At 46.7% G+C, this 25082-nt stretch overlaps 1 protein-coding gene across 1 annotated transcript in view; it reads right to left on the bottom strand.

Moving 5' to 3' along the window:
• The window catches only part of PAH (phenylalanine hydroxylase), a gene marked incomplete at both ends in the record, with an annotated part of 52025 nt that overhangs the window by 16651 nt on the left and 10292 nt on the right, over positions 1-25082 (bottom strand). The window contains 2 exons of the mRNA XM_084255563.1: positions 3525-3613; positions 19349-19532. Coding sequence (XP_084111689.1) covers positions 3525-3613; positions 19349-19532 — 273 coding nt within the window. The remainder of the gene's footprint in view (positions 1-3524; positions 3614-19348; positions 19533-25082) is intronic.

The raw sequence follows: 25082 nt of genomic DNA, 5'->3' as shown, positions 1-25082 counted from the left end.
TTGAGGCAGAAAAGCAGAGAGATAAGAGAATACTCTTAACCTGTAGATTTGGATTTCATTGTGCTGCCTCTGGGAATGAAATCCCATCACAATTTCTCCTCCCCATTTGGTTCCTTCTCTTTCATCTTTAATGTACTTTGGGTAATTTAAAGATTTTTGCAAGAGTAGAAAAGAAAAGCTTACTCTAAAATTGCATATTCCGTAGTATCCTGTATGTCAGAGGAATGTCTAAATATATAAATGAAATGATGGAAAAAATATGCCAACATCTAACAGATATTATGAAAATGGAAAACTTCCAAGCTATTAAGTTTTTGAAAATTTCTACTGTGACTCTGGATTTCTTTAATAATTAGAAAAGAATATTAAAACATCATCTCAAATCACTGTGAGGAAGTAGCAGAAGATACACATGTTAGATACATCCACACACACACACACAATCTGTTACACAGATATTTCATACGGGAAGGTTTCTAGCCATGTCTTTTCATCTCATTCTCTACGAAGCCCATCACCAGTCTGTAAGGAGCCCTATTAACCATGGGCCACAGACTTTTGCTTTCTCCATTGCCAGTGAAGGACAGCAGTGACCTTGACTTCCAGTCTCCTGGGAGCTGGGTCTTGTCTCCAGGGAGCTGGGCTGCCAGGTGACCACAGGCCCCTCCAGCAGCAGTGTGGGCCACACGCTGAATGAAGCTACAGTTGGTGATGACTAATCACCCTGTCTCAATTTAGACTAATAGCAGCAATTTCAGTAGCACTGCATGTAATTTATTTATAATCACCCTGTCTCAATTAAGCTAATAGCAGCAATTTTGGTTGCACGGCATGTAACCAAGTATGTTTTGACAGGAAAATATATTGTTGGTGAAGGGGTGGTGAGGGGAGAGGGAGGAGGGGCAGCAGGGAGGGGAGATAGTGAAGAGAACACTACAGCATGTGAAGTTAGAACACCCCTGGCAGTCTACATGTCATGACTTATCTCAGAATTTTCATTACTTGGGGTGTCGAGGGGTGGGATTTTGTTTTGTGGGGATTTTGGAGGGAGGGTCAGTGTATGGAATATTCTTCTAGACTGAAACATTTACTTTATCATTTCTTGATATCAGGACTGAGGTTGAAACTCAGAAATGTCATTTTTAGATTAGTGGGAACCGGGGGTTGAAGGTTGCACAAGGTGGGTTGAAAAACCAGCCCACTGGTTCACTCAAGCATGACTTGAGGTTGGTCAGAGCACCTCTCAGAGCCTGAGTTTCTTCATCTGTAAAATGAGATTTAATGGGGACTGCCTGACAGTGCTGTGGGGGGGATAGTGGGCCATGAAGGCAGAGCATCAAGTAAAGCCCTAAGTACAAAAATCCTCCAAAAATGACATGTTTGGGCAAAGTGGCAGGAAATCCAAAAGTTGAGAAGAACACTAAGGGAGTAGCCGCAGCACCACAGCAAAGACACGGGAGGAATGTATGTCATTAGATCTGCCTGTTCTGCTCCCCACTCTGTCTCTGGTGAATCCTCTCACTTCCTGCACCTCTGGACTGCACCCCAGTTCTTGTATGCATAAATAAATAAATCTTAAAAAAATAAATAAAAAGGGCCTCCCCGGTGGCGCAGCGGTTGAGCGCTGGGTTGCGAGGCTGCCCGCAGCCTCTGCAGCACTGGTTCGATCCCTGGCCGCCGGCGCGAGGGTCCCATATGGCGCAATAGACCTCACCTGCTGCCCGCTGCTCCCCTCAGCAGTGTACTTCGTTAGTCTGCCTGTTCTGTTCCCTGCTCTGACTCTGGTGAATTCTCTCACCCTCCCGCGCTTCTGACTGTACCCAGTGCTTGTATAAATTAATAAATAAATCTTTAAAAATAAATAAATAATAAACAAATAAATAGATAATAAATAAACAAACAAACACCACAAGGGCTTTGAGGGAAGAGAGAGGCAGGAGAAAAGGATGGTGGTGAGGGGAAAATTTTAAGCAGACCCAACCAAGTTGACAGCTGGATCACAGCCCCTCTCGGCTGGGGAAGACAAGGCTCCGCTGAGGCCCGGGGCGGGGGGTGGGGGGGGACGGCGGGGCCTGGGGCTGTGGGGCGTCTCTCTGGAGGTGTGCTCTGTCCTTGGCCCTTGGGCTCCCGGGAACTGAAGAGAAGCCACAGGAAAGAGACAGAGTGAACCCGGCGTCCTCATCAGGGGACCATGGACCTGCTAAATAGTATTTTTATGGTAAAATTCATGTGAGGCCAGGGAGCCAACGATGTGGACTGGGCCTGTGGAGAAAAATGAATTGCAGGGAGCTTTCAGGCTAGATCTGACCGCCTCTGAGGGAGCAAGTGGATGAAGGGAGAGAAACGGCCGTGACTCTGGACTGGCCTCGTCTCCCTTTGGTACAAATGAGCAAGGGATGCGGCCAAAGGAAGGACAAGAGGGTGCAGGTGGGAGAGGAGAAAACACCAAAGGGCCAAGCTCAGGGACCGGATCAAGGGCAGCAGACGGCTTTGCTGAGAAACCATAGCTCTGGGGATGCAGTGCTCGCAGGACCCACAGCTACGAGCCCAGAGACCTGGCAGAGGGGACGCGCAGCGCCCTCACCCCTCAGGCTCCTGCAAGCAGGTGCAGGCCACATTGCATCCAGGGAAAAAAAAGGGCATGAGGATCAACCCCCGGCAACTTAATCTTCTTGCTGGAGAGGGTATTTAAGTACTATATTCTCGGAGGGGAGCTTTCCATGCAATTTCTATTCCCCGACTAAGTCATTTCACAAGAGCCAAGGAAGCGGTGGGGACTTCACCTAACAATGCTCAATTATGATGCCATTGGAAGCCAGAAGCCTCCACAAGCTCGCCGCAGGGACCACATGTCATGGCACTGTGTGCAAATAGACATGTGGGTACAAATACACACACAATACAAATACATACTGTGCATATGTGCATGTGTGTGTACATAATACATTCTAGGTACATAGAGAACGCACACATAGAGAACATGCACGTCAATCAGAGAGAGAGACCTAACACAGCAGCCAGTCAGTCCCCAGAATATTCCTGATACTTTTGGGAGCAAAGCCTCTCACATGCCTAAATGCCTCAACTGATTTGCATCTTCTACCCACCCAGTTTTTCAGATCCAGCTCCAGTGTCACCACTCCCTGCTGCCCAACTGCACGGGTGGCGTTGTCTGCTGTTTCCCCAGTACTTGCTTTAGAACTCAGCAGTTGTACCAAGTCAGAAATAAAGATGATTTGCATGTATGTGCATGTGCAAACCTACGTCATATAATAGATATAAATAATATCTAATAGATATAAATAATATCTGGGTGATGATTCAGATGTGCTGAACACAAGCACGTGTCGATGGTGATAAAGTAGAAGCAGGCACTTCATTAACGGCTGTTGTACAAGCCAACAAAGACATGTGCTCCAAAGGGGAGGAAGTGGGGGGTGGGGGGGAGCAGGGAAGGGGAGGGTAGGAGAAGGCAGAGGAGGGCAGGGACTGGAAGAATCCCCCCCAAAGCACCATGGACTCACAGGGTGGTCAGCATCCAGTTCCGCTCCATAGCTGAGGATCTGATTGGCAAATCTGTCCAGTTCTTGGATGGATCTCGGGAACCAGGGCACTGCAACACAGAAAGAGCAAAGGCCTCAAGTTCAAAAGGCCTCAGGGAGGTCAGAAGCACAGGGTTATCCCCAGTTAGCTCAGTGAGTGACGGTGGCAAGTGGAGTTGCGGGTAATCCCCAAATTATTATAATACAAAAGTAAAACCTTATTTTTCCTAGAAATGATCTGCTTGTTTATATATTTATTTCAGCTTAATGGAGATCTCACTGGCAAATAAAATGGGATGATATTGGAAGTGCATATCAGGGTGGTTTGAGATACAGACACAAAAGGAATCCTCCAGGTAGTCAATGAAGCTTATCTCACATATTTATCTTTGGGGGGGGGGCAGAGAGAACATTAAGTTTTACTGCCTCAGCAAATTTTAATTGTTCAGTACAGTGTTCACAGTTACAGCATCATTTTTTACATCAGATCTCAGACCGTATTCACCTTGGAGTTGAAAGTCTGTTCTCTCTTATCAACCTCTCCCTACCCCCCACCTTCAGCCTCTGCTTATCTACTCTTTGTAACTATGAGTTTGATTTAAAAAAATATTTTCCATATAAATGGTACCGTGGAGTATTTGTCTTTGTTGGTCTTTTTTATCACTTTGCAAATTAATTTTATGAAACGCAGTCCCAAACATACTCTCTTCCCTGGAGATGTCCTCTGATAGATCTCAATGTCCCGTCCAGCCCACTTAGCAAGGTATAGCAGAGGGGCTTTTGATGTTTTGGGTTCTTTACCAGCAGAATATATGACATGCAATCCCAGAATATAAACCAGCTAAAACCAGAGCTGTTTACTGAAATCCAGAAGACCCCATCTCGGACTCCATCTTTCTGTCCTGTGTCTCCCTCCAAAGTCCCCAGATAACCCCACAAAACTTTTGATCCCAAAGCCAGTTTGAAAGCCCCTGGTGACAAGGGATGAACGGAGTCAGACCACTTGGGATCTGACAGCGCTTTGCCCCTGCAGAGCCTCAGCTTCGCTTTGGAGCAGCACCTTGAGGTGAAGGCAGGGCCAGGTCATGGGGAGGACTGAGGCCCCAGGGGCACGGCAGGTGTGGTCTAAGGGAGAGAAGACACCTGTCTGTGGGCCGTCCCAGGAAGGAACACACGAGGACATTTTGGACCCTAACTTCCACGGAGCAGGGGACCCATGAGCACAGAGTGTCAGCTCCTGGCTAGCTTTATTCTTTAAATACCGTGCAAATAGGGAAGGGACCAACCTCCTGAGGTACAGATGAGCACCTGAGGCTCTGCAACCCCATGGCTACTTTAAGATCACACAGGAAACAAGGAAGGGGGAAGAGTCTGTAACAAGCTCTGTGAGCTGAGTCCCAGGCGCCACTGCTTCCCCTGGAAGCAGGTTCAGGGGAGGGTGCTGAACCTGCAGTCAGCCAGGTGTGCACAGTTTATCCTCAGCTCCGACTCTGGAAGAAGGGGAATAATAGCAACAACAGGAAGAACAGCAAACTGTTTTTTGTTTGTTTGTTTGTTTGTTTGTTTGTTTTTTGAGCCCTTAAAGTATATCAGGCACTTGACTAGCATTTCTGATGGAATATCGCCTTTATTTTAATTTAATTTAATTTTTATATGTATTTTCTAACATCGTTGTTAATTTTGGAGGAGTATTTGAATATCTCCTTTCATCTGAGGATGGCTGTGAGGCCTGTAGGAAAATGCAGGCCTAGGACACAGCCCAGCGCCTGCAGGTGAAAGCAGCTTCCTTCGCCCTGAATTAGCTTTGCTCTGGGGGCAGAAAGGATCACGCCTGCCATCTAGTGGCCGGACTGGGGAACTGCCACCTGTGAACCAGATCCCTCCAACAAGAATCAGGTGTTCCACCCACACAAGATGCTTCTTGGCAGCATCTCATAAAGGCCCACTGACAGCCTTGTTTCCACACATCTGAGATGCCAGCTCTCTTCATCCTATGTGGAGAATAGCATGTTACAAACAAGGAAACTGAGGACAGAGAGGTTAAGCAGCAAACCCAATATACATGCTGCTAGGACATAGCAGAGCCAGGATTCAGACTGGGGCCTGGCTGACTCTGTGGTCATGGACCTTGACCACAGCCCCACCCTCCACCACTTGTGGGACGAGGTGAGGCACAGTGGTTGGGAATTCTGGCTGGGATCCGCTGATTGAAGGTTTGCATTCAATCATTTTCCCATTGGAGGTTCGGTGCCCCAACAGCCCAGCCTAGTTCTCCCCAGGATCATAGAACAGTGGCTGAGGTTTCCTGGTAATCCCAGCTGAGGTTCGTGTGGCCCTTGCTGTGTGCCAGGCACTGTCCTGACACTTTGCAGAGACTAGTCCCTCAATCCTCAGCACAGCCCCTGAGCTGCTGTTAATACCCTGTCCACTTTACAGAGGAGGGAGCTGGGACAGGGGCTGGAATCCTCGCTCCACTCCCCTGGCACAAACCTGGCTCTCCCAGTCACCTGAACGCCTCCCAAGTGTCCTCTCCCCTCGAGCCCAGGGCTCTGCCTTGCACAATGGACCTCTGCTGCCAGGTCAGGAAGGGCTTGAGAAAGGACACCCCACTGTACTTAGCCAGGGCTCAGGGTATCCCCAGAGACCACTCCATTCCCCCTACCACCTGCCCCACTGGCGCATCTCCTTTCTGGTTTGGGGATCACCCATAATCCCAGCAGAGCCCTCTGACGTGGGCTAGAGGAGACGCCACAAGTATGTGCTGGGCACCCACTATTACCAGACACCGGCACTGAGGGGTAGGTACATGGAATCTTCACCCCCATGGTGCTGATATTCTAGTGGGGACCCCAGGAAATAAACAATAAATACATTTAACATATGCCAGGAAGATTGTGAAAAGGAAACAGCTTGAGGAGGTGGAGAGTGACAAGGATAGTATTTTCACGACACCCCTCGGCACCAGACCCCAAAGTGGGCTTCTTGGCAGCTTGACATTGACTTGCTATAGCTCCAGGGGATCTGGGAGGGCCAGGGTCCATCGGGAGACCAGAACTGGCATCTGTTTGTTTCAGGGACAGCCAGTCTAGCAACGGGCACGGACCTGGGCCACCGAGCCAGGCAGCCTGGGCTGGACTCCTGTCTCTGCTCTGGCTCTGTGGCACCCAGGACAAAGTAGTAATCATCTTTGTGCCTTGGTCTTCCTATCTGTAAGATGGGGACAATACTATACTGCACTACCTCATAGGAAAACTATGAGGTTAAATGAACTAATACATGTGATTTTCTAAGAATAGTACCCAACACATAATAAAACCTGTATTGTTCAGCTGCAAGCCCAGGGGAGTTAGTATGACTTTTTGCTCTGCCCTTAGCTCAACATAGCGCAAGGAGCAGAGTGGGAAGTCTTCCGGCAAGTCTAGGAAACCTGCCACTTATTTTGATATGTGCAAGCATTTTCTCTCTCAGAGCCTTAGTGCTTTATCTGCAGAATGGATCAAGCCATCTTCCTATCGTATTGCACGCATGAAATGCTGGAGTCAATGCGAGACATCTGAGCACACTGACGGGTCCATAGTAAATGCTTACTGGTGTTAACCGTTAAGAAGACAGAGATTTTGGGGCCTCCCTGGTGGCACAAGGGGTTAAGATGCAACCTATGAAGCTATCCGCAGCCATTGCAGCATGAGTTCGATCCCCGGCCAGGGAAGTACCCACATGGCGCAGCAGACCTCTCCTGTCTCCCCGCTGCTCCCCTCAGCAGTGTAGTTCAGTCAGTCTGCCTGTTCTGTTCCCTGCTCTCTCTAGTGAATCCTCTCACCCCCCACACCTCTCGCCTGTACCCCAGCTCTTGTGTGCATGAATAAATAAGTCTTTTTTTAAAAAAAGATGACAGATTTTAATGACAATGACACAAAAAGAGGAGGAGAAAGAGGAGAGGGAACAGGAAGAAATAGGGAGAATGAAGCTAGTTCTGATACTAGCACATCAAATCTTAGGCCTCGGGTCCCCCTCTATAAAACATGGGCTGTCAGACCCACTTGTTGCTGCAATCCCTTTGGGGGTTCATATTCTGGGAACTGGGAAGGCCTGAAGACACTTGAACATACACTTCCAAATTCTGGAAGAAGCCCCAAGCTTCCAGCTGGTGACTGAGCACCCGGGACAATGACAAGAGACCCTCCGTGAAGCTCAGCTTCGTGTAGCTTCTGAACAACAGGGACAGGACGGGACCTTGCAACTTTTCAGAGAGGAACCAGCGACACCCAAGATCTGCATCACAGGAACTCAGGACACTGTGGGCTTCCTGCCCGCAACAGTGGGGCAGTTTCTGCATAGCAGAAGGCTTTCCAAACTGAAATTCTACATCCGGAGTGTGTGAGAGCCTAGGATGAGGACATTTGCAGACATACGGCATCCTCCAAACTGTGCTGCTGCTCATATTGCCTCAAAAAAAACCAAAAAAACAAAAACAAAAACAAAAAAACTACTAGAAGATGCGCTCCCATGAAAGCAAAGGGGTAGAAGAAGAAAGAGAATCTCGATGCTGTTTCTCAGCTCACCCATGTTACCAGCACTGCCGCCGGCCGTCGGGCTTGCTGATATTAAGGTGGGATGGTACTGGGCAGGAGGAAACGTATCCTTGTCCCTGTGTGTGGTGGGGAAGGCAGGGAAAGAGAGGGAGGCATTAGGTAATGCTAAGATGGAGAAAAATCTAGAAAGTGTACATCCGCATGCTGTCTAGAAATATGGACAGAAACTCCTAAAGCATCGGTTGGAGACCTGTGGCCATAGTTCCTCGCTCCACTTGCTTGAAAAAATTCAAAAAATAAAAATGTTTTTTAAAAATGAAAGAAAATAAAAAACACACTTGCAGTTCAATGTGCCTGTCTCGCTTGTTTCTGCGCGGGTAACGAGGACACCTGCCCAGCGCCCCCAATGCAGGAGGCCTTCCCTTCGGTTCTCTCACCATGGAAACAGGTCTCCACCCTTCCCGCCAAGCTGTCCAGCTTGGGCCCAGCCACCACCAGAGGGCAGCAGAACCAGCATATTTTTCAGCCCCGACCAACTTTGCCTCCGAAGTTGGTGGCTAGGCCAGTGGCGAAGGCCAGACCTCTTGCCGGCAGAGCCACCGGGTTGGGGTGGAGGTTGGAGAACTTGAGAGGGCTGCAGAAACCCAAGGAGTCAAGTCTCGACAGAGGAAACTAAGTCAAAGAAGCCCGCCCAGCCCCAGGCCTTGGAGGTCTGCCCCTGTCTAGAGACTGGGAAGGACACCCAGGAAGCCCTGTGAAGCCATGAGGTGCCCACCCAAGTCCCGGGGCTTCTGGTGGCTGCTGGTCATCATCCATAAAAGGCCCAGGGTACAGCCAGGCTGGAGAAGTGGCAAAATTTCGTGGCGCATGCCTGGGTCCAAATTCCAAATCGCACTCAGCTTCTTTGAGACTGGTCCTCCATGCAGATGCCTTAACTTCTTGCTGCCCAGCCTCCTATCTGTAGATGGTGATGATAACTGCATGGACTTCAGAGGATTGATGCGAGAACTAGACAAGCTCGTGCATGAGCAGAGCATGGGAAAGCGCTTGGCACACAGCACCGGCTTGCCTAATTCAGCGTATTATTATCATCCCTGTAGAAGGCAGAGGGACTCTGGGTGCGGCTGGTGCACTTTCTCCAGGCACCCAGCCCAGCCTTTGCATCTGCTGCTGAACCTTCCAGGCCTCCCTACAGGTTGGCATATTATCCCCTCTGTGGCCCCTGGGTACAGCTTATGTGTCATCTGGGGGCAGAAGGAGGAGTCAGGTTTGGACTAATGTGGGTTTTAAAAAAAATATTTATGTTTGTAGAAGAACTGGAGTGTAGGCCAGAGGTGTGGGGGTGGGGGAGTGAGAGGAGTCACCAGAGTGGGGAGCAGAACAGGCGCATCTACTGAAATACACTGCTGAGGGGAGCAGTGGGCAAGACAGGAGAGGTCTGCTGTGCCATGTGGGTAGCTCCCTGGCCGGGGATTGAACTCAGGCCTTAGAGGTGATAGAGCTGAGACTTAAGCCTTAGGCCACCAGAGAGGCCCATTGTTTGGGACAGAGTGTTCAGGAAGGTCCAGACAAGCCTTAGGAAGTGAGACCAGGGGAAGGAAAAGTTCCAGGGCTGGGAAGCGCAGAGGTGAGGATCAAGTTCCTGATGTGGCTCAGATCCTGGGGGAGACTAAGCAAGACACCGGGGACTAAAGGTGGGGAGACTGCCAAGGACCCCCAGACAAAATCACAACCCAGCCTTTACATCTGCACCCACACCTCACACTGTGCAAAGGGCTTGCGCAGCCTGGACTGGAAGCAGCAGGTCTGGGTTCAAGTTCTGTCTTCCCCAGCCACTGAGGGGGACTCAGAGCAAGTTATGTGATTCCTGGCCTCTGGCTTCTTATCTGTGAAATGGGTCTGGCTGCCTGCTTGGTTGGACTAAGAAGAACTGGACCCACAGTAGATGGTTCTGGGCCTCATTTGAAAAGACAATCCAGAGATTGTAGAAAAGTGAGTAGGGTCGCACAGGTGGCTGGAGGCAGGGCTGGAGCTCACCCCTGCACCCCCACCCTCTGCAGTTGGATTCTTCCCATTTTCCCAGCCCCAGCGTGTCCTAGAAAGTTGCATTTTTTGAGAGCTTACTATGCACCACATAACATGCTAAGCAATTTTGCCTCAAACTGTATGAATCTGTCATTCATTTACACAGTACATAATTTGGGGGTACATCCTCACACCTCCACGTGTGCCTGTGTCTCACAGCACTGCCCTCCACCAAACCTCCCTCCATGTCAATATCCTACCCCACTTCCCTCCTCTCTTTTAATTCTCAAAGGAAATCTAGGGGGTAGACGTTATGCTTTCTGCTTTACCGATGAGTAAACTGAGTCTCAAAGAGATGAAGTGACTTTCTCAAGGTCACTGAGCTCACAGAGCCTCATGAGAACCTCGCAGCTGGCGCAGTGAACCCACTGGGTTGGCTTAGAATAGGTAGTAATTGTGGGCCTTTATTTTTAGATTCCTTCCCCCCACCCCCACTTTGGGAGGGAAGGGAGGTGACATACTAGAGCAGGAATCTAAAAGTCCTTGGAGAAAATCCTTGGGTCAAGTTGGGGTCCTCTCCCCTTGCATCCCAAGCCTCCCTGGATTTAGGGGCAGAACTTTTTAACTCTTAATTCTTGGCTCTTCAAAGAGACCTCCACGTTTCCTTTCTCTTCCTCCATGAAGGTGGCAGGACTCTCCCCTACGCAATCTCACTCTCAGGGCTGGAGCTGGAGGCTGACCCCAGCGACCCAGGCCTCTGTTTTGAAAAGTTAAATCAGATTAGCTCATTAATGACCTCGGCAAATACCTCTGCGGTGGGCTGGCCTCTGCGAGCTGCCCCATGGCCTCACGGGTGGCTGGGCTGGGCAGTTAATGAATGACTTGGGCAGGATGGTGCAACAGAGGCCCTCTGTGAAGCCAGAGGCATCCGGGTGGGGGGGCGATCATTAATAAATATTGATTTGGCTCCAAGGGAAGCAGCCCGAGGCTGAGCTGGCTCTGGACACCCACGTAGTGGTCTCATTAAGTCGGGGTCAAATGCTCAGCTTGGATGCCAAGCAGAGGCTGGACAGGGAGGGCTCCTGAGCCAGAGGCCCCCACGGGCCTAGCTGGAGCTGCTTCCTGGCCAGCGGGTCAGAGCAGTCCTATTAAATTTATAGCAGTTCAAGGTGCAAGCTGAGTCCTATCGAACCCCCTCCTGCCTCCACAGACATTCACCAGCCCCAGGGCTTAGCCAACCAGGCACCCAAGCTTGCCCCAGACTTCTGCCCAGTCTGTCTCAGGGAGGACCATAAATCCTTCATGTCCTTGGCCCAAAATAGAAGGATGCTTTCACCCTCTCCTTTCAGGCTCCTGGATGTCTCCTCCAAGGTCATGGCCTCCAGCCCCCCAAAAACTGTCAGCATGCTGGTCCCACAACTCTCCCCGAGGGCAAATTGATCTGCCAACATCCTGTGGGATCAAGACGTTGGGGTTTTATTTTTCTCCTTTCCTGAACTTCTACTTTCTTTCTGGAGAAAGAAGAAAGCCCTGCGGGGATGGGTGAGCCAATGCTGACTGAGGGTGCTGAGCTCCCTTCCTCCCAGGGAAAGCAGAGGCTGGGATGGGTGGGTTGAGGGTCTGCTGCGATCACTGATGGGATGGCTAAGCATTTGCTCTCTCCATCCACATGTTCAAATGAGAATGAGAACCAGGTGGATAAAAAGAACACAGCTGGATTGAAAGAATGAAAATGTATTGAAATGAATGAAAGAATGAAGTCAGTAAATGGTCTGATTGAAATGATGAAGACATCAGAGCATGACCTGCAGGACCTCCTACTCCAACCACCAGACTAAACTGGGGTATCTCCCTGATGCTCCCTTTAAGATGTCATGAATCTCAAGATCCTTGAATACCAAATTCTGCACTGATACCAATTTCTTCCTCAGATACCAAATGTAGCACACAAAATTCTGCCTCAGGCTGCTTCCCCTAGAGCCAAATCAATATTTATTAATGATCATCTCTCCCACACAGGCCCCTCTGGCTTCAGAGCAGGCCTCTGTTGCACCTTACCTGCCACTGACAGCTAGGGTAGGGTAATCTACATCAGGGAAAAACAAATGCATGCAAACCCTCTTCCACTTTATGTCCACCTCTCTCCAGAGTCTTTTTGAGGTCCTGTTCCTCCTGCCCCAACCCCACCCAAGATTGGCATCAACTTAGCTCCCCGCCCCTGCATGAATCAGCCCATATAATCACTAGATTATAAGGCACACGTGTCTCAGCACCATCACTATCTTTTTGTCTCCTGTATCCCTGTCATGTGTCATTGATTCACTCAATACTCAATCAGTAGCATTGAGTGAGTCAATGGTCATCTGAATTAAGCCACAAAGGTGCCTGAAAGTGAAGACAGTGGCACACTGACTGAAGATAGTGAGTAAGGAAGAAATCCCCAAGAGTCAGGATTTGAACCAGTAAGGGCGATATCATTTATAAAATATTAAGGAAAAGAGAGAATTTCGGAGAAAGAATGGTGTCATATGCTAAAGCAACTGCAACAAGCATGAAAGCAAACCAGGAAAGTGGTGATTGGGGATTGGATGCTGTCAGAATGGTCTGGAAGAAATAGACCAATAGAAATAGAAGGAGGAAGGAAGGAAACCTTAGAAGCTGACCTTCCACCTCTCAGACCACTGCCATCTCCAGTATAGCTGTCAGCCAGGCACAATATGTAAACCACGTTGACAGGAAGTAATAGGCAGAAATGAGAGCTTATTCCCAGGGCCCTTCACATCATTATGAATTATCTCCACTCCCTGGCTGCTAGGTGAGGGGGCAGCTGCCAGCAACTCCCAGTCTATTCCTAGCCTGGTGGGGTCCATACCCACAGAGATGGTAGTGGCAAAATAAACCCTAAAAACCTATTGTTAAGCTGTGGTTTCAGATCATCGAATTCCCTTCTTCCTGACGCTTGGGCATGTCTAAGCTCCATCTGACTCTAGCAAGTTCAACTCAATCCATCAAATGCCCTAAACTGCAGAGTATCTTGCTTTGAGTCCTAGCTGCTTGCCTTGAGTCCTACAAAGTGGCAGGGAGTGTCTTAGCTCTATTCACAGATAAGAAAGACACAATGAGGTCACCAGCTGGAAGGGTGGTCCAGTTGGCTGGGACTCAAGTCCAGTTGGCAGTGTACAGTGGTTCTTGATTCTAAACTCATTGTTCTTTTTGAGTCCCTGTGATGCTTCTTCCTCAGTCCAACATGGATAGCAAATTGAGATGCAGTTATAATCATTTCATAGCCCCTTTTACCTCCTTTGATTGAGGGAACACACTTGTCCCACAGAGAAAGGGCGTGCTCACTCTAACTCCTGTCACTTTCACGGTCTTTTGAATTGACTCAAATAACAGGCCGTGGGGCCTTTCTTTTTCAAAAATCATGAGTTTTTCTTTGTGGCCTTCCCTTAACCATAGGATTCACTGGATAACCTTAGGAAGGCCTCAGGGATGAGTTTACTGACCATTTTACATGGCTCCTTCACACCAACAGCTTATGCAAGCAAGGTCATAGAATATCTGATCTGTCCTCACTCGGTAGCTGGGAAAAGCAAGGCTTGCAGAAGTCAAGAAATGCCTAGACAGTGATAGCCCAGGATTGAACTAGGACAGTGAATTCAAAATCCATGCTGCCTGCCATAAAACTTCACCTCTGTCTCATTGCCTAACACTGAAGATGAGGCTAATACTACCTGCTGGCTCTAGTTATCCAAGCGGGAGCTTGCAAAGCTTTAAAGACACAAGCTAACGGGGAAGAATTTTGAAAACACTAAGGTTTGCAAATGAAGCACTATGATTTGCAAATGAAGCATTCCTCCTGGAATGGAGAGAACCTGTTTATAATTTTATGATCTCCTTTAGATTGAAGTTTTGTGACCTGGCAAGGGGACAGGCTCGAGTAATAGCGGTTGCTCAGGTTCTTCCCTGGCCGGCAAGTAGAGTTGCCTCTGACACACTGCAAGAGAGCCAAGCTTCCACCACCCGTAGAAGCTTCTTCCAGTTCTGAGTTGGTACCACCTCCCCCTGCCTGGGTGAGCTTGTCCTCTCAGCTGCAGGTCTGCTGGTTTCAAAGGTCTCAAGGGGTCCATCTGCTGAAATGAGAGTCCCATCTTCAGCAGGCAGGACTCTGGCAACATCAACGCATCCAGCGAGCATCCATCCAGCAAGCACCCAAGAGCAACAGAGGCAGTCAGCCTTGTGTTTTTACAAACATGCACATTCTTGGTCTCCTGTAGACCCAAGGTCATGGGTATCTATAGTCTTGACAGGCATGTGTGGACCCAAGTGTAATGTACTTGGGACATCTGGAATTGAGGAGAGGACAAAGAGAAGAGGGAACCACAGACCAGATGCGCAAAACAAAAGGAGTGAGGGAAGACAGACACAGGTGAAGGGAATGGGGAAAATCCCCCGTCATCTGAACTCAACTCCAGTTCTTAGCAGCTGCTCCCCAAAGGTCGTCAACTCCGGGAAATCTGACACACTTTGAAAATCTTCTCTCTTAAAAACTATGTATGCTCGCACACGTATGCCACTTTGCCCACACCCCTAGAGGCTTTTCTGGCTACTCCGAGCTTCCCTACCATTCCTTTCCCCAGTATGGATCTGCAGTTTCAGTTTTAGCACAGCCTAGCTTTTCAGGGGAGCAATACTGAAGCAGAAAAGAGAAAATGCAAGAGGGCTGGCAGGGAGGGTCACACATGATCAAGGGGGGAAGTCGAATGATGTTACTTTAGTCTTCTCACAATATTTTTGCCCTTCAATCATTGCTTTTGGAACTGATCCAAATAAAAAAGACATAAAATCAGTAAGTGCCTCCAGGCTAAAAATGAATGTAGGTACATAGTTAGACAGGTAGGTGGGTGGGTGGATGGATGGATGGATGGGTGGATGGCCTTTCTGCTTCTACAGAAAGTTCAGTTGTGCTGGCAAGTCTAGACTCCCTTTGCTTGAACCCCAGGATCCTTATTACCACAACTTGGACAAAAGCCACTAAATACCCACTTGGTCTTGGAAAATAACTCCAAGCAGATACATTTCTCAAAAGGTAATGATCTGATACCTCTGTCTATCCAAGAGGCTGTGTCCGTCTGCTTCTCCTGGCTACAATCTGTCTCCAAGTAGGAATTTTCCATCCCCCGCTAAATGTAATGTTATGCAGACAACTCAAAGGGAAAGGTAAAAGGATTAGTAGATTGATCGATGGAAGATATTAATGCTCTTTCATGTTGGGTTGAAGAAGGATTTGAGGTCATCAGGAGAGAGGGTAGCAGAATAGACCTCAAGTATTCAAAAGACTCTCTGGATTAAAATCCTATTAAACTCACATCAGCTTCTCCAGGAGGCATTTTAGAAGGTTGGGGTTTCTTTAGCATGTCACCATAATTAACCTTCCCTTAAGCTGTTTTGGGTGGGGAACTTTAGCAATTAAGAAACTGAAAACTTTCATTTTCAGTCGCCCACATGGCCTTTTGAACGATTTAAAAACTAGAGCTGAAAGTAGTTGAGTGTAATTAATTTGAGGGGTTCAGATCTCCCAATTCAACCTGCTGTCAGACTTGCCCCTGGGATCTGAGCCCCTCAATAGAAAGGGCATTTTGTTGAGTGAAAGAATCAAAGGTTTGGATCTATGATGATTCTTTTCTTTCTCTAATCATTCTCCCACTGAGTTTTATGGAAAGAACAACTCTTCAGAGGGAAGGTTATTTCCCCTAAAAGGAGATCTGTTTCTGGGCCCAGACACCAGTTCACAAAAACTGGCGAGACCCCCAGAGACCCAAGGGGCTGTTGTCTCCCAGCAGGTGCGGGGCTGCGCTGTTGCAGCCTCCTGGCCCCCTGGCAGTGGTTCTGGGATGCAGCAGCCAAGCATCCAAAAAAAAAAAAAAGTGGGGGTGTGGTGTGGTCAGGAAATTCGTGTTGTTTTTAAAGAGTTTCTCTCAGCAGCTTTTTCTTCACTGGGTGAAATATCAACCCAACTTCAATATCAAGTCCTGCCCAATCCCAACAGCCTAAATCCACTGCATCCCTGTCCTGCCACCCATTCACCTGTGTCCCATCACCTTTACCAGCCTGTGAGTCTTGAAACCCTGCAGCTCCTCCGCTGTCCTGGCACAGGGCAGCAGTCTGCCTGGCTCACCCACCGCTGTCAGCCTCCACTCTGTGCCTAGAGGCAAGTCACGGCCTCTCCTGCTTTACAATGCCAAATTCAGGAGACTGTGGGCTGCGTGACCTCTGAGGTCATTTTCCAGTTCTCAGCCTCTCTGACAAAGTAGTATGTGGGCTGGTTTTCACGGATCCTGTATCCAAGCCATTATTTATAATCATGATGATAATGTAAGACTAGAGAATATCTATTAAGCCCTAAAACATGTTCTGAGCTGTTCTCAATGAGCCATTCAAATTATTTCATTAACCCCACGAAGCAGAGACTCTTGTGACTGATACAGAGGGGGATTGTGAAGGTCAGCAATTTACCCAAAGTCACCCCAAGTGTGGTGCACCCTGCTTCCGGAGTCTGAGCTCTGGACTATTCTCCCAACTCCCCATTAAGAACCTGCTTGCTGAGTCTTCAGTTCAGGCTGCCAGTTGTTTAACTGATCTACATACATCTTCCCTGCCTCCTCAAGGGGCCGCCTGCCTGCCTGTCAATTGCTTTGATTTCTGACCCCAGGGCCCCAGCTGGTCTGGCCTCCACCTGCTCTAAGCAGAGGCGCACTGGCCCCAGGATCCAGCAGGCCCTTTGTCCTGAGGGTCTGGGGAGCAGGTGGCCGGAAAAGCAAGATAAGACAGTCCTGGGGAGCAGCTCGGGAGGTGAAGAGGAAGGAAGTCAGAGAGGGCTGATCTGAGGAGGAATTCCAAATGCCCACCCTCCCGCCACCTGAGCCCATGAACATGACTGTCCACTCTTGGCAAGAACGGAAACTTGGGGTGACTTCCTTGTCTCTGTTGCAACTACAGGACAAGGCAGGAAGCAAGTTCTCCTGGGAAGGTCTCAGAGGCACTTGTGCTAAGAGGTGGGTCTGTCACCTGCTACCGCATCTCTGCCTATTAAAATGTCACTTGCAGCTCTAGAGGCCAAAATAAACTTGCTTTTAAGTCTTCAGTGTTTGGGGGGAAAAATTTCTCATTTTATAATGGAAAATCTTTTTTTGATCATTTAGGGGGAAAAAAGGCAGTTCATCTCAGCAATCACGCTTGTAAGCACTTTCCCAAATGAACTGAAAACTTATGTCCACCAAAATAACCTGCACATGGATGTTTATAACAGTTTTATTCACGATTGACAAAATTTAGAAGCAACCAAGATGCCTTTCAGTAGATGAATGGATAAACAAACTGTGGAGTCCACATAACAGGACATTATTCTGTGATAAAAGAAATAAGCTATTACATCACCACAAGACTTGGGAGAACTTGAAGTGCATGTTGCTAAGTGAAGGAAGCCTGAAATGCTACACACTCAACGAGCCCAACTAAATGACATATCTGAAGAAGTTAAAACGATGGAGACAGTAAAACAATCAGGGGTTGCAGGAGGGAGCAGGTATGGAAGAAGGAGGGCACCAGAGTTGCATTTTTAGAGCAGTGAAACCATCCTGTAGGAGCTGGGGTGGTGGACACACAGCACGATGCATTTGTCAATGCTCCACTAATTGCAAGATGTTCATCACGGGGAAATTGGGAAGGGAGGGTGGCAGAGGAGAGGGGAACTCGTCATACTTTCTGTGCAATTTTTCTATAAATAAACTTGCTTTAAATAACTAATATGTAGGGGCCTCCACAGTGGCACAGCGGGTTGAGCGCAGTGCTGTGAAGTTGTCTGCGGCCTCTGCAGCACTGGTTCGATTCCCGCCCAGCCAGGGAGAAACCCACATGGCACGGCAGACCTCTCCTGTCTCGCCCGCTGCTCCCCTCAGCAGTGTATTTCAGTAGATCTGCCTGTTCTGCTCCCCACTCTGTCTCTGGTGAATCCTCTCACCCTCCCGTGCCTCTAGCCTGTACCTCAGCTCTTATATAAATAAATAAATCTTTAAAAAAAAACTAATATGTAGAATATAAAATAACTAAACTAAGAGTCATTTAAAGACAAGCTTAAACTAATCCTTTACAGCTGACCTCAGGGCTGAAGCCCCAACTTGGAGACTGGAGTGGGCTAAGAACAGAGAGGCAAAGAAGCACAGAGGTCTGTGGGGGTGGAATACGGGTGAGTGCATGGCGGGTACACAACGGTGGTGTCAATTGATGGGGGAACCCAAATATTACCTCAATTAACAATAAATAAATAGAAATAAGAATAAAAATAAAGTCATAAGAATAGTCCATCTGAATATGATTTAGACACTGTCATGCAGTCACCATATTTCTCTGCATTTCTTTAAGCGAAACTTAATCATCACAATAACCACATAGTCTCTTTTCTCCACTGAAATGCTGTTCATTCCAGATCTCCTCTAATCCCTACAAAAGGGATTATAAACTTTGGAAATTTCCAGAACTCTGGAAATTTGAGTTCAGAGCAGTTCAAGGGACTTTTCAGGAATCTCCAGCCAATAAGGGGAGGAAGCAGGCCTTGGACCCAAGTTTGCCCAGCCTAAGCTCTTACTGCTAACTCCTGCATTCTTAGACCCTGCTCCCTGCAGGACCACCAATGGTCAGCATCGCAGGAAGGAGATAAGGAGCCAAGAAAGTATCTACAATGCCTCTGAGTATATCAGTGCAAGTAAGTTCCTACTTGCTAGGAACTCAAAATCAAGTGGAAGAGGCAGATTAAGAGATGGACAATGGCAATGAAAGCCGCTGGAAGAGGGGTCCAGGTAGCTCCCTGCTTTAGCATTGGCCTGGGTAGAACCCTCAGGTAGGAATGAAGATAACAAAGGAATTTCTCTTAAAGTTGTAGTTACATAGAAAACAACCCAGAGGCTCTAACTATTCCATCTCTGAAAACAGATGGAATGAGAGAATAATAATCCCGGAAGGAAATAATGTATGAAATTAGTAGCAACAGAAAGAAAATGACTAAAATAAGAGCTACAAGGAGGAAGGAGAAAAAGAATTTTTACATGTCTAAAATATGCATCATCCAAGTCGCTGACCTACATCCTCCTACTTATGCCCCCAAAGGTCTTCGGGGTTGATATTATTTTTGCCATTTTTTTTAATAAAGAGAATATAGAGTTGCTGGTGTTGCCAAATGCTGCTATTTCTTACCTGTGTCTTTTTGCTTATCTCGGGAAAGCTCATGGACCGTGGCACCAATCTCATGCCTCAAGATCTTGATGATGTTTGTCAGGGTGGGCAAGCTGCGTTTATCCAGGTAGGTGAAAAATTCATATTCATCTTTCTTTAAGCGGGAAGGTCTGGATTCAATATGGGTCAGGTTGATATCATTCTCCTAGAATAGACAATTGGGAGTGTGAAGGGGGCAGACGATGGAATCAACACAGACCAACACACAAAACTAGAGCAAAACACACAACAAGGAAGGATGAAGAGTATCATTTTTTAAAAAATAAGAGTAGAGGTGGGCCTCCCTCGTGACAGGAGGGGCACTATGAAGCTATCTGTAGCCTCTGCAGCACACGTTCAATCCCCTGACCCACATGGTGCAGCAGACCTGCTCCCCTCAGCAGTGTATTTCAGTACATGTACCTGTTCTGCTCCCCACTCTGTCTCTGGTGAATCCTCTCACCCCTACACCTCTGGCCTATATGCCAGTTCTTGTAAGCATAAACAATTCTTTAAATACATAAATAAATAAACAAATAAATAAATATAAATAAAAAATAAATAAGAGCAGAGGGAAAATGTTAAAATTGCAAATGTTGCTTACTTTCTCTTCTGCAAAGCCAAGTAACAAATGGCAAGAGGTGGGAGAAATAGTTGTGATGCCACAGAATTTATCACATGGAAATCTGCTAAAGGGCTAGAATTACAACCAAAAGAATTTGGTTTAATTCAAATGTCTAAGACAATGGTTGTCAAAACTATTTACATAGGAAACTCTCCTTTCACAAATGAAATCCCATGGAATCATAATAATAAGATCTCAATAAATAAGTAATATAAAAACCACATTATTTTTCTTGAGTTGATTCCATGGGAGTCAGGCCTATTGGGCTTAAACCAAAGTTCTTTTTTTTCCCCCTAAGATTTATTTATTTATTTATACAAGCACTGGGGTACAGTCAGAAGTGCAGGAGGGTGAGAGAATTCACCAGAGCCAGAGCGGAGAGCAGAACAGGTAGACACACTTCCTGTGCTTTCTTCCTCATGACCCCCAAGGGTGAATGGGGGAGCCATTACACATGAGCACCAGCTGCAGAGAACACACCCTGACATCTGGCCAGGTCACCCAGCAAGAGGGCCACCACTTCGGGGGAGGATATGAGGAGGGAAAGCTGGGGCAATGGCGGCTCCTCTGAAGCTTTCTAAGCACACAGAAGTAACTTCCTAAACAAAGCAGAGAGTTACGTCATCCTTCTTGGCTCAGGAAGAAGGGGCAAGCTCCACCTGCTATTTACCTAAGTGGAAACTTCAAAAGAAGAAGTCACCAGCCCTGCCTGGTGGAGAACAGAGAACACAGCAAGCCAAGAACCAAGAGCCAGCACACCCCTGGCATGCTTATTTGAGGAAGGGTTTGGGAAGGTGGAGCTATAGGGGCCTGGAGAGGGTGGATGGGAGAGGAAGGGTTGGAAGGCAGGTTATAAGCTGCTGTGTTCCCCACCCTCCCCCTCCCCTCACAGCTGCCCTGCCAGAGAGCTGGTCTTACTTTGGGAATAGGCAAAAAACAATTTATGACCCATGACTCTGCGATTTTTACCAATTGGAGACCTGTGGGAAAATTTTCACCGAATTAAATTATAGGAATTAAACTAAATTCCTATAATAAGAGAAAGGTTGGGTCAGCTGCAGTGCCATCCCTCAGGGTTATGCAATCATTAGAAAATAATTAGCTGCAACAACATGCATAAAATGTGTCAATCTCCTTCCAAGATATGTAAATAGTGGTGGTCTCCAGATAATGGGGCTCAGGGTGAGAGGGTTTCCTTCTTTCTGTTTTTATTTATCATCCTCCAGCTTTTCTAAAAATAAAAATATTTGGGTTTAAAAAATAAAAATATTTATTTTTTAAAAATAAATTTATTTTATTTTTTAATTTATTTTTAAAAAATAAAAAATATTTATTACTTTCATAATAAAATATTAATTTTGTGGTTATAATGACATCCACCTGGGGAAATATTTATCATACTTTTTAAACATTAAAACGTGTATTAAAAAATTAAGGCCAGGCCTCCGCCTCAAAATAATATCTAGAATTAAATGCATCTGACTGGGTTACAATGAGAGTATATGTAACTTCTATTTATTTGCCAAAGGTCTTGTAATATACCCATATAATGAAAAGAAAAATCTATCTTTTAAATGTGAGTGAAGCTTCTGGCTAAGAATCCCTGTCAAATTCTTTATTTCTTTCCCAGTTGAATTAATTCGTTAATTACTAGGTGAGATTAGGGGTGACAGCTTTATCCCCATGCTTTTCAAGGCTAAAGAACTTTCTTTTCCTGTGTTCTACATTGTTTCTTGCCACCAGAATGATGAGTGATTATAATGAAATGGGGCATATTTCATTTCAAGCTACCAAGGAGCAGACACAACTCCTGTGGCACTAATGGGCTACACCACAGTCGAACTGGGAACAAAGTGAGTTCTCATTTTATAGTGAAGTTTAAAACAGTGGAAGTCTACTCAGCTATGAAGAAGAATGAACGCTTGCCATTTGCAGCAACATGGATGGAACTGGAGGAGATAAAGCTAAGTGAAATAAGTCAGAAGGAGAAAAATAAATACTAGATGGGTTCACCTGTATGTGTAATGTAGAGAAACAAAACAAAGGGTGATACAGAGCCAAACCAAGAACAAACCCTAGAAGTCTGACAACAGAATTGAGACTACTGGAGTGAGCGGGGAGAGAGAGGGTGTGAAGGGGGGCCAATGGACTATGGTAAAGGATTATGGTGCCGCGTTGGGTGTGGTGTGGTAACATATATGAAAGGGCGTGATCCTATACCTCTGAATCATATACAGTATCATAAACCAATGTTAATACAATGATTAAAAAAATAAGTAAGCTCTGTGATAGTAGTTGTCAAACATATATGGCTCTGAACCGTTTTGAAGTTAAGAACATTTTTCCATTTGACGATCTTCTCACTAAATAAGTCAAGAGACCCACACAAAATATTTGGCACAGTGCCATTTGAATGGACCAAAAATGGAAACAGTCTCCTGGCAGAATATAGAAAGGAGATAAATGAGCAAGAATTATATATATAATATATAATTTGATTTTTATATATAATATAGAATTTTATATATATAATTTGAAATTATATACAATATATAATGCATGATTTGTCTGTAATTATATATATATATAATATGAAAAGCAATGCTCCCCAGAAGGAGAGTTACAATATGATCTGAGGTCTATGAAGATGAAAACCTTCCAGAAGTTGCCATACAATACTGAGGAAGATGTGAAACAAAGTAGGAAAAGATGCAAGGAAGTAATATATCTCAAGTTCCAATTAAGTTACCTCTGAGGAGAGAGGTGCATGGGGAAGTTTCTACAATGTTTTATTTTTTTTAATGTTTATTTATTTATACAAGAACCGGGGTGCAGGTCAGAGGCATGGGAGGGTGAGAGAATTCACCAGAGACAGAGTGGGGAGCAGAACAGGCAGCAGGACCGAAGACACTGTTGAGGGGAGCAGCGGGCAAGACAGCAGAGGTCTGCCACACCATGTGGGAATCTCCCTGGCTGGCCAGGAATTGAACCTGTGCTGCAGAGGCTGCGGACAGCTTCACAGCACAGCGCTCAACCCGCTGCACCACCAGGGAGGCCCCCAATGTTTTATTTCTTAAGCAGGGACTCACATCTATGAGCTACATAGGTATTTGTTATATTATTACCTATATTTTAGTTTAAAAAGTAAGTATGTCATTTGGGTTATAAGCCCTCTTTTGCCTCCAGTGGAACTCAAGCTTCTTCTTATTTTGATTGATGAAGAAAAGTTCCATGTAAACATTTTACTGCTGATGGCTATTCTGGACCCAAGGCCAGAAAAGTAAAATCAACCCTCGTGATTGACTCTTGGTCCAGTTCTGTTCACCAGGTCCAGGGGTCACTTAAAGGGACTTAAAGTCCAACCTTTAGAGTAATAAACACCATGTATCTGCCCAAATGTCCCCTCTTCAACCCAGCTGCTGTCCCCAGGAACGCTGAGGCTGGCAGGTGGTAAAGAATTGGAGGATTCCATAACCTTGTTTATTCCCTCACCTTAAGTCACTTGTCTTCATTCTGGAATTGACATCCCCATACTCTGCCCTGGTTAACCCCTTTCAGGTTTCAGCTTCAACATTAGGTCTATAAAAAAAAAAAATCTCCCTTGCACAACTTTGCCTCAAGTCTGGGTTAAGAATTGTCTTGAAGGGCCTCCCAGGTGGCACAAGGGGTTAAGTACCACACTATGAAGCAACCTACAGACTCTGCAGCACGAGTTCAATTCCTCAGCCAGCCAGGGAGCAACCCACATGGTGAAGCAGACCTCTCCTATCTTGCCCGCTGCTCCCCTCAGCAGTGTACTTTACGGTTAATCTGCCTGTTGTGTTCCTCACTCTGTCCCTGGTGAATCCTCTCATCCCCCACATCTCTGGCCTGTGCTCCAGCTCTTGTATGCATAAATAAATCTTTTTTTAATAAATGGTCTGGGAGGGCCTCCCCTGGTGGTGCAGCGGTTGAGCGCTGGGCTGCGAAGCTGCCCACAGCTTCTGCAGCACCGGTTTATCCCTGGCCTCCAGCGAGGGTTCCACATGGTGCCATACCTCTCCTGCTGCGCCTGCTACTCCCCTCAGCAGTGTTCTTCCTCAATCTGCCTGTTCTGCTCCCTGCTCTGGCTCTGGTGAATTCTCTCACCCTCCCGCGCTTCTGACTGTACCCAGTACTTGTATAAATAAATAATCTTTTTTAAAAAAATGGTCTGGGAAACTTGAGCTCCTATTAATTCTGTAGGGCAGAGGACAACTGTCTCCTCAAAATCTATATAAGGTCTGACAACAACAGATGTGCAGAAAACATTATTAATGAAATGCATAAACGAAAGAGTTTGAGTTCATCGACCATCTGATGAGGGCAAGGAGTGCATCATCTGGGCAGATGTAGGGACAGGAAGTGAATGTGACAAATATAGATTGTGCCTTTTTCATTTGTTTCCAAAAGACCCGTGTTCTGTGAAAATGTGCCTTGCACATCTTGCTTATTCTGAACCTCTGTGTCTCCTTCAACTAAGTGATGCTAATTGAGCATATCCATGTAATTCAGAGCTCTGTGTCTCTGCTTATGTTTGTTCCCTTCCCTGGGGAATATACAGTGAGGTGATTAGTGGAGAGCTGGTGGAGGAAAGGAGACCTCTTCTTTGCAACTTCCCCCCAGAAGTCTCCTTCTAATTTTAGGGCCCATTACTAAGCCACTTGCGGTAAAGACTCTCAGGAGACTACATTTCTAGGGAGACTGAAAACACAGAGATCGACAGAAAATATTGAAATAAATGTGTCAAGAATTGAGAGTTGGGGCTTTCTACTGAGACAGTGGGACATTTTCAGGCTAGCTTATAGGGGCCTTGGTATATTACTAATAGTTTGGCTCCAGTTCACTAAAGCATCTGCTTTGTTGGTCCCACCACCCAACCCACACAAACAAACACAGTACATCTGTGTCACTTTTATCAGCATCATTGCATTCTGATGTGACTAGCTGAGGTCTGCAAAACTGCAAGCCCATTGGCAGGCAATGTCATCCCTTAATGGAATGGTGAGTTTGGTGGGAAAGCTGGACCCTCATGTAAGAAAGCAAACTTGACCAAGCTGGGAGAAATCTGCT

The sequence above is a fragment of the Talpa europaea genome, assembly GCF_964194135.1.
Source record: "Talpa europaea genome assembly, chromosome: 15".
Lineage (NCBI taxonomy): Eukaryota > Metazoa > Chordata > Mammalia > Eulipotyphla > Talpidae > Talpa > Talpa europaea.
This window is presented reverse-complemented; position numbering and strand designations above follow the sequence as displayed.